Here is a 10,171-nt window from a genome sequence, read left to right as displayed (position 1 = left end):
ATAATAATGGCATTTATTAAGTGCTTACTATGTGCAAAGCACTGTTCTAAGCACTGGGGAGGTTACAAGGTGATCAGGTTGTCCCACGGGGGGCTCACAGTCTTCATCCTCATTTTTACAGATGAGGGAACTGAGGCCCAGAGAAGTGAAGTGACTTGCCCAAAGTCACCCAGCTGACAATTGGTGGAGGCGGAATTTGAACCCATGACCTCTGACTCCAAAGCCCAGACTCTTTCCACTGAGCCACGCTGCATTAGAAAACAGATCCTTCTGACTCTCAGGCCCATGCTCTATCCAGTAAGCAATGCTTCTTTTCCTTCTTGTGGTTATGGTAGGGAACCTGGAAATTTCCTTTCTGGGTTTAAACTTTGACAACATTCATTTCTTTCTAATCTTGAAGTGTGATAGGTTGAAACTTCCTCAGACAGAGACTCAGTGGCCCCTTTTCCTTCAGCTTTCTCCATTCCCTGTAGTAGTAATCGTAATAATATTTATTAAAGAAGCCAGGCACAGGCATGTTTTCCGCCCCTGGGAACTTCCAATTCAATGAGGGAGATGGGCGGTTATCTAGCGTCCTTACAGAAAGAAAGATGTTAAGGTCAAAAGGCTTTAGTGAAAAATGGAAACTAACGACACAGAAGTTTCTCTCTCAACCTCTCAGGGCCTCAGGGGCTGTCCTTGCCAGGTTCTTGTCGATTCCGTGGTGTGTAGGACGGTGTTTGTTCATTTCAGCGAAGTCTGCGAGACTTTCCCCTAGTTCTGAATTCATGAGGAAGGTTCAAAACATGAGGAAGGAGAGGAGCAGGGTCACCATGGGGAAGAAGGTGAAGGTTGTGGCCGAAGAGTGGTTCTGAAGTGGAAGAGACAAAAGATTAGATTGTGAGCTTCTCGAGGGCAGGACACTGACTTCTACTCTTATTGTACTCTCCCAACTCCCTAGTGTAAGCTTTGCGAATCCTGATGAAAGTAAATTGAAAGGAGCGATGTTACTCTACCCCTCTATTCATTTATGCAGTCAGTTGTATTTACTGAGCACTTACAGTGTGCAGAGCACTGTACTTAATGCTTGGGAGAGTACAGTCCAATAAAAGGACACATTCCCTGCTCACAGTGGGCTTACAGTTTGGTGGGGGAAGACAGCAATACAAATAAATAAATTACAGATACGTAAACTCGTGTGCAGGGTTTGTGCCTATTTATTCTACTGTAATAACCTCTCACTATTGGCTTCAAAGCTCTCCATCACCTTGCCCCTTCTTACCTCACCTCTCTTCTCTTCTTCTACATATTTACAATTATAATTCTATTTATTTTTATTAATGATGTGTATATATCTATAATTCTATTTATTTGTAATGATACTACTGATGACTGTTTACTTGCTTTGATGTCTGTCTCTCCCCTTCTAGACTGTGAACCCATTGTGGGTAGGAATTGTCTCTGTTGCTGAATTGTATACTTTCCAAGTGCATAGTACAGTGTACTGCACACCGTAAGTGCTGAATAAATATGATTGAATAAATGAATGAAGCACTTAGTACAGTATAGAGAAGCAGCGTGGCTCAGTGGAAAGAGCCTGGGCTTTGGAGTCAGGGGTCATGGGTTCAAATCCCGGCTCCGCCAATTGTCAGCTGGGTGACTTTGGGCAAGTCACTTCACTTCTCTGTGCCTCAGTTACCTCATCTGTAAAATGGGGATTAAGACTGTGAGCCCCACATGGGGCAACCCAATCACCTTGTATCAATCCCAGCGCTTAGAACAGTGCTTTGCACATAGTAAGTGCTTAATAAATGCCATTATTATTATTAGTACAGAGTGGAGTTTGTCCAGAAGATGTGCTGGACTCCTAAAGTTCATCCTCACACAGAGTCCAGTGAGGAAAATTTGGAGATTGAGAGTGTCTTTAAAATGTTCTGGATTCAAATTGCCTCTGTCAATCAATCAATCCGTCATATTTATTGAGCATTTATTCTGAGTATAGCACTGTACTAAGTGCTCAGGAGAGTACACTAGTGCGAATAATTATGATCCCTGCCCTCAAGGAGTTTACAGTCTAGTTGGGGAGACAGACACTAAAATAAATTACAAGACGGTGGGGTGGCGGGGGAGGGTGTTTAAAACACAGTTTAAAGGTATGGATATAATTTCTACAGGGGGCTGGTGAGGAGGGGTGTGACTACCCAAGTCATCAGTCAGCCAATTGTATTTACTGTGTGCAGAGCACTGTACTAAGCGCTTGGGAGAGTACAATATAACAATATAACAGACACATTTCCTGCCCTCAATAACCTTACAGTCTAGAGTTTACCGTCTACCCTAGTGATGAGGACACCTTGGAGTTAACCACTCAGGAATCAACTCTTCGAGCCCACGGAGCGGATCTTCTATATTCCCTGCACTTAAATGCATTTAAGGGATAAGTACAATCCCAGCACTTATTTCACTGCTCTGCAACTGCAGGTGCTCAGTGCATGCCTTGCAATGAATACTCATGCCATCTTTCTCCTCAAGAGAGCCTTCCGTATTGATTGTCACTGAATAGGAAGGGTAGTTTTTTGCTCACACCAATATGTCCACATAGAAGGAATAAAGAAATATTAGGAGGTGTTAATAAAGAACATTAGGGAAGATGGAATAGGAAGGAGACAGTGGGCAGAAGAGTGCAGAGAAGTCACGTATGGTGTTACCTTAGTGAAACTGCTCTTGCCCTTTGGTGCCTGCCAGTTATTTTTGGTTTTCCAAAGACGTCTGGCTCCTTTATGGTCTTCCTTGGCCCCTTGGCCCCCAGATTGGACTTCATCATTGCTCGGATTTTTTCCATCCTTTAAGACTTTGTCAGTTTCGACATCTATGCTGATATTTGGGAGCTCACTTTCTTTAGTGTCTTCTCTGACCTTTAAATCTCCTTTGTCTTTGGTGTCTTTTACAAGCTTTAGGCCTTCGTGATTTCTTGTATCTGTGGTGACCTTCATGCTTTGGACTTCTTTCGGATCAGTGCAGACTCGTGAACTATGTCTGACGGTTGTGTCCATGCCAGTCCTCAGGTCTTGGTTATCTTTTGTACCTATGTCAATCTTCACATCTCCATTCTCTTTTACATCTCTGGTGAACTTTTTGCCTTCATTATATTTGGCATCCTTACTGACCACGTCCTTTTCGTTGTTCTTTGTTACCACAATGACATGTGATTTTTTGTTTACTTGGGTTACACTGCTACTTGTGACAGGAGACTTTGGATGGAGAGGTCTAGAAGGATAAAATATTTCTGAAGCTATGATTGACACAGTAAACAAACAAGAAGGGCTTTTTTTGTGGGGGGGTTTCTTTTTTGCTTTTACAAAATGGTATTTATTAAGTACTTACTTTGTGCCGAGCCCTGTGCTAAAACCTTCTTGTAGATGCGGGACAACTAGTTCAGCCGTGATTCCTGTCTCCCACTCTAAGATTTAGAGGGAACATGTTTTCTATTCCCGTTTTATAAAACTGGCACATAAACAGGTTGAATGTCTTTCTCAAGGTCATGCAACAGCCGGAGGCAGACACGGATAAGAAACCAGGTTTCCTGACTGGTCTTTCCATTAGACAAATTTGCAAATTCGTGGAGCATTCCATATTTTTTTCCCTATCTAGACCATGAACTCACTGTGGGCAGGAAATGTGCCTACCAACTCTGTTGTATTGTACTCACCCAAGTACTTAGTACAAGGCTTTGCACCCAGTAAGCATTTAATAAATACCACTGGTTGATGGATTGATGATTGATAGGCCACACTGCCTCCCAATAAGGTTGAAAGTGAACACCAGGATGACTTCTCTTAAAGCCCAGTTGGGTATTTGGGGCATGGTGGGGGTCAGTATCAATCAATCAATCAATGGTATTTATTGAGTGTTTACTGTGTGCAGAACACTGTACTAAGCACTGGAGAGAGTACAATGTGGCAGTATGGGTTCTCTGTCATCTGCTTCTCCCTCAATAGAATCTGAGACCACCTGCAGGGGTTTTTCACTTACTGTACCGTCGATCCTTGGGCTTGTGTCTTAATCAACTTCAATGGCCTCAAACTTTGGACGATTACAGTTTAAGAGTATAATTTAATGCCCAAATCCATGCCCTACAGAATCTGGAATACTGATGACTACTCTAATCCTCATTCCCTAAAATTCCACAGTCTCCCAAGCTCTTAATACACTGCCCTCCACATAGTAAGTGCACAATAAATTTTGATTGATTGATTGTTTGGTGGAGGTCCCAGTAGGATTGTGGGACTTAGGTTATGAAAGTCCCAGAATGCTGAGACTAAAATAATAATAGAATAACAAATAATAGAATATTTATTCTATTTATTTTATTTTGTTAACATGTTTTGTTTCGTTGTCTGTCTCCCCCTTCTACACTGTGAGCCCGCTGTTGGGTAGGGACCGTCTCTATATGTTGCCAACTTGTACTTCCCAAGCGCTTAGTACAGTGCTCTGCACACAGTAATTACTCAATAAATACGATCGATGATGATGATGAACAAATACGACTGAATGAATGAATGACTTTAACCCTGCCCACCTACTTAATAATAATAATAATGATGATATTTGTTAAGCACTTACTACGTACAAAGCACTGTTCTAAGTGCTGGGGGGTTAAGGGTGATCAGGTTGTCCCACGTGGGGCTCACAATCTTAATCCCCATTTTACAGATAAGGGAACTGAGGCGCAGAGAAGTGAAGTGACTTGCCCAAAGTCACACAGCTGACAATTGGTAGAGCTGGGATTTGAACCCATGACTAAGAAGAATACTTCCATGTTCTTATGGAACCGAAAGACAAGGGAAGGCCCTCTGACTGAGGATGGTATCTCCCTGTCCCTGTTCTAAACAAAAATATTAATTTGCTCAGTGTGGGGGAAAAGGATGAGAAGATGATTCTTAGGAGACTTACAGCATTTGGCAGAAGAATGTTTTGTTCTCGTCACAGTTGGCATTGTTCCATTTCAGGAGTTCTGTAAGGATGTAAATTCTGTTCATTCTGTAAGCTCGGCTGAGGGGGCCAGTGGCAGGGGGCATGGGAGAAAGGATCGGAAAACGTGGAAGAAAGAAAGCTAGTGGCACGTATTAAGCCCCTTGGGTTGGCTCAATCTCAACTGCAGGTGATTCCATTTATTCTTACGAGGGCCAGAGTGGAAAGCTAGCTTGCTCTGAAACTGGCTAAAATGACAGGTGGTAGCAGTCTCCATTCCCCTCTGCTGATCATGCCCACATGTCCGCAGAGCCCCTGGGCTTCTGACTTTGAAAACTGCCCATCTATTAAGTCAAGGTGGTCTAACCCCACTTCCAGCTTCAAGAATCAACAAGTTAAAAAGAAACCAGATTTGATCCCTGGGCATCCAATCCCCAGATTCCAATGGAACCACCAATCTTGGGGAAATGATTTAAAGTTGGGAAAGCTTCCGCAAGAAGAATTTGCTGATCTATCCCCAGATGGAGTCCCAGCCATTACCTTGAGAGACTATGAGCTCCACACATGTCTCACTCCCTTGGGCAAATGCCTTCTCGTCCAGTACTAGAGAGCGTCGTCTGCTTATAGGAGCTTCTTGACTTTTCCATTGCTCATTCTGAAACAGGATCAATCGATCAAGCAATCAGTGGTATTTACTGAGCATTCACTATGGGCAGAGCACAGTTGTAAGCACATAGAAGAGTACAATATGACAGAATTAGCTGACACATTCCCTGCCAATAATTAGTTTACAGTCTAGAAGGAATTTCCAGCCTAGTTTACAGTCTCACCTACCTAACAAAGCCTATGTTGTCACCAGTTTTAGGAGAGCAGTGTAGCCCCGGTGGCTGGATCATGGGCTTGGAAGTCGAAAGGACCTGGGTTCTAATCCTGCCACGCCACTTGTCTGCTCTGTGATTCATTCATTCATTCACTCATATTTATTGAGCACTTACTGTGTGCAGAGCACTGTACTAAGCGCTTGGGAAGTACAAGTTGGCAACATATAGAGACAGTCCCTACCCAACAGTGGGCTCACAGTCTAGAAGATCAGGAGCAAGTCAATTTTCTGTGTCTCTGTTACCTCTTTTGTAAAATGGGGATTAAAATTGTGAATCCCATCTGGGACATGGACTGTGTCCAACCTTATTGGCTTGCATCTTAATCTACCTCAGTGCTTAGTACAGTGCCTGGCACATAGTAAGTACTAAACAAAAACCATAAAAAAATCACAAAATAAAGCCCAAGATGTTGGATACTGTGCTTTTTGATGCTGTAGGTACACATGCTTATATGCGTCTATAAATATGTTTGCAATATGGCCTGGACACAATGTCTGAGGTAATTACAATTCTAGAAGGACCATTCAATAGAGCTGCGGGGGACCCTGCAGTATTTTTTTGAGCAGTAGAAACTCCTGGGCTCAGAGAGGACTGAGATTAAGAGGAGCAAGGATTAAGGGATTAGGATTAAGAGGAGAAAGGTGACTTTGTCTGGGAATCATGGCCCAAGAAGAAGACACTGAGCTGCTAAGATTGGAGACCAAAAGATCCTCTGACACTCCAGGATCCCAAGACTCTCTAGTATCCTCTGGATTTAGGGCCCATGCTAAGGAAATGGTAAATCACCACACGATAGTAGAATTGACACTGTTTTGTGATGTGCTGAAGACGTGAAGCAGCATAGCCTACTGGATAGAGCTTGGTGCTGGGAGTCAGAAGAACCTAGGTTCCAATCCTGGCTCCCCTCCTTGCCTGTTGTGTGGCCTTGGGCAAGTCACTTCACTTCCCTGTGCCTCAATTACCTCATTTGTAAAATGGGAATTGAGACTGGGAGCCCCAAGTGGAATACGGACCGTGTCCAATCTGATTAGCTTGTATCTACCCCGGGGCTTAGAATAGTGTTTGACACACAGTAAGCACTTAACAAATACCATGAAAATAAAAAATGTCAGGCTACCTCAGGGTGCTGCCCTTCACTGACTCCTCTGTTGTGTTAATGCAAACCAAAGAGCCTGGCAGGAATGACAGGCTCACTGGGTGCCAATTCTCCTGAAACTTGTGCCCAGAAATTGGCTCACAATGGGGATTATTGTTTAGGAATCATCATTTCTAAGAAATTAACAATGCAGCTTTCTAGGTTGACTGAGGTGACATGTACAGGAAGCTGAGCCACAAACGTGGTCTAAATGCCAGTCCCATAAATATCCTAAAGGAATCCCAGAAAAGGATTTAGGACTTTTTGGGAGCAATTTGCAAGAAGAGAGATTGGTTGGAGGAATATCAGATATAAGGTCCAACCTTGACCAGCGCGTCTTTATTGCTTTCTGCTCTACTGAACAATCCTCATTCCACAAATGCATCCAGCCTTGGGAAAGGAGTTTTAGACAATACCTGAGTGAGGTTGTTTGGTCTAATCCAGATGCTTTTGATGCCCGGCAGGTACTGTCTAATCACCTTGACCACCTCTAAAGCTTCCCGGTCATTCTGGACAGAGGCCAAGTCAGAGTCTTCTTGCTGGCAATTATCCTTTGGGGGTGGGAAAAGGTGACCATGTCATTCTGGGTGGACCCAAGCTTTGGGGGCAGATTCAATCAATTGATTGTATTTATTGAGCACCTAATAGGTGCAGAGCATTGTACAAAACACTTGAGAGAGCACAATACAACGGAGTCAGCAGATACCCCAAAGGAGCTTACAGTCTAGAGGGGGTGACAACAATTAAGAGAAGCAGCATGGCTCAGTGGAAAGAGCACGGGCTTTGGAGTCAGAGGTCATGGGTTCAAATCCCTACTCTGCCAATTGTCAGCTGTGTGACTTTGGGCAAGTCACTTCACTTCTCTGGGCCTCAGTTACCTCATCTGTAAAATGGGGATAAAGACTGTGAGTCCCCTGTGGGACAACCTGATCACCTTGTAACCTCCCCAGCAAATAGAACAGTGCTTTGCACATGGTAAGCGCTTAATAAATGCCATCATTATTATTATTATATGATTCCAGAGACACAGAGTGGGGTATTACATGGTGGTGACAAGTTCCTAAAGCAGGGAAAGCCCCGCTCTCCTTGCCCCCCACCTACTTTCTCCATGTGAAGTCCCTTCCCAGAGATGTCCTAATCCTGGCTCCAACAGGGCCGTTCACCCATTGTCACTATTGAACCTTTTGGGGCCTATTCCAATGTGCGAAACTGTTTGACTGATTGAACTGTGTTGGTTTCTGGGAAGAACTCCCCAGAAGTGGACCTGAAGAGTCCAAACTTTTACGGATGACAAGGTAATGAGTCAACTCCAGAAAGAGCCCATGGTAACTAGAACAAGGGACCCAGTGATTTCGGTCAAGAACACATACCCGCGCCTGAAACCAGCTCAGGTTCTGGTTCATGTAGATCACACAACTGGATAAGTATGCAGATGAGCCGGAGGGGCAGATTGAATCATGCTGGGGAAGGCCAAGCACCATGTTGATAAGCAGTAGTAGAGAAACCGCCAAGAGCACCATCTTGAATCGTCGAAGACTCTCGGGAAACCTGGAGAACACATTCAGTGTGAGGTAGATGAGGAGATCCGTTCACAAGCCAGGCCAACCTGTGAAGCAGCGTGTGTATCGGCACGGTTCCGACACTCAACCATCTGACAGAAGTGATTTTAAAGAAAGGTTGAATGTATACTCTTGGTAGGTGGCCAGGGTACAGAATAGGATAATATGTCAGGGATATTAAACCCCTTCTAGAGGCGTGAAATAGTGACTCAAATAATTGGCCTGGCCTTGACCGGTTAGCGGTAATGGCAGAACACAGGCCTGTGTTTGAAATGGGGGGACTGTCTTTGAGCATTCACCTGATCATCCACACCCACTGATCCATAGTGTCATAGTGGCTATTCTGAATCTGAACAACAGCGGCTCTGTTTGCGTGTGTGAATCTTGGTGGGAGTCACTTTCCCACACACACCTTCTAATCCCTACACACAGACCCATTCACACACCACACATACGCAGAGGAATTTACAGGCCTGGAATTTGGGCTGAAATGGATTCATTTTTCCGACCGCTGTGCCTAACTCCCCTGCCAACCCTTTGCAACCTTCCTAACTTATCAGCAGTAGCCCTTCCCCTCTCCCCACCATGTATGAAACACACATCTCACCACGGTGGGAAAGTGAAACAAAAGGAAAAGTGGGGGAATGTCCACTGGAGCTCTGCTATCATCGGTGGAGATTTCTGACTCAAGACCACCTACAGAACATGCCCTAACATAGACAGGCCCAGTGGGAAAGCAGCTTGGCCTAGTGGAAAGAGCATGGGTCTCTGAGCCACTTGTCTGCTGTGTGACCTTGGGCGAGTCACTTCACTTTTCTGTGCCTCAATTACCTCATCTGGAAAATGGGGATAAGAGTGTGAGCCCCATGTCCAACCTGATTAACTTGTGTCCCTCCTAGCACTTAGAACAGTGCGTAGCTCATAGTAAGCGCTTAGCAATACCATAATTAGCATTATTATTATTTGAGGCTGGACTGAGGCTCGCCCTCTGTGCTCGATGTGAGAGTCCATCATCAATATCTTCATCATCATCGTCCTCAGTACAGCTCAGTGAGGGCTGGGCAAGAGGATGAGTGTGGGACTTCCTCACTTCAGCTTTCTGCTCTAACCTCAGCCCTAATAATAATAATAATAATAACTATAATAGCAACTCTAGAAACTGGACCATCTGAAAGGAAATTGGACAGTGAGGTTAGGGGGAGGAGGCGGGCTGTCTGAATCAGGCTCAGGCCTGGTCAGAGTCCCAGCTCACTGAAGCAAAGCTAGGCAGGAAAACAGGCTGCAGGGATGAAAAGTTTCATTCCTGCGGAAGGAAGCTACCTTGTTTGCACCTTGCTAACACCATGCAAAGAGTCTAGGCAAATGACATTTGTTGAGCTCTGGAGCAAATAGACTTCAAATAGTGTCGACAGATTCAACATCATCTAGATAAATGTTTTCTGACAGAGGTTTTCAGCCCGTGATAAGAGAAGCAGCGTGGCTCAGTGGAAAGGGCACGGGCTTTGGAGTCAGAGGTCATGGGTTCAAATCCCAGCTCCACCACTTGTCAGCTGTGTGACTTTGGGCAAGTCACTTCACTTCTCTGTGCCTCAGTTCCCTCATCTGTAAAATGGGGATGAAGACTGTGAGCCCCAGGTGGGGCAACC

General features: G+C 44.5%; 1 protein-coding gene across 1 annotated transcript; it reads right to left on the bottom strand.

Annotated features, from left to right (window-relative positions):
- Window positions 1–482: 482 nt before the first annotated feature.
- LOC119938993 lies at window positions 483–8,369 on the bottom strand. The gene is made up of 6 exons (XM_038758777.1): window positions 8,337–8,369; window positions 7,383–7,517; window positions 5,491–5,605; window positions 4,933–4,993; window positions 2,688–3,246; window positions 483–850 (listed from the first exon to the last, which is right to left on the bottom strand). The coding sequence occupies exons 1-6, from the start codon at window positions 8,367–8,369 to the stop codon at window positions 779–781; spliced, it is 975 nt and encodes a 324-aa protein (XP_038614705.1). The 3' UTR covers window positions 483–778.
- Window positions 8,370–10,171: the final 1,802 nt, after the last annotated feature.

The sequence above is a fragment of the Tachyglossus aculeatus genome, chromosome 17 (genome assembly GCF_015852505.1).
Source record: "Tachyglossus aculeatus isolate mTacAcu1 chromosome 17, mTacAcu1.pri, whole genome shotgun sequence".
Classification (NCBI taxonomy): Eukaryota; Metazoa; Chordata; class Mammalia; order Monotremata; family Tachyglossidae; genus Tachyglossus; species Tachyglossus aculeatus.
Note: the sequence above shows the minus strand (reverse complement) of the source record. Positions and strands in the feature narration are given on the sequence as shown.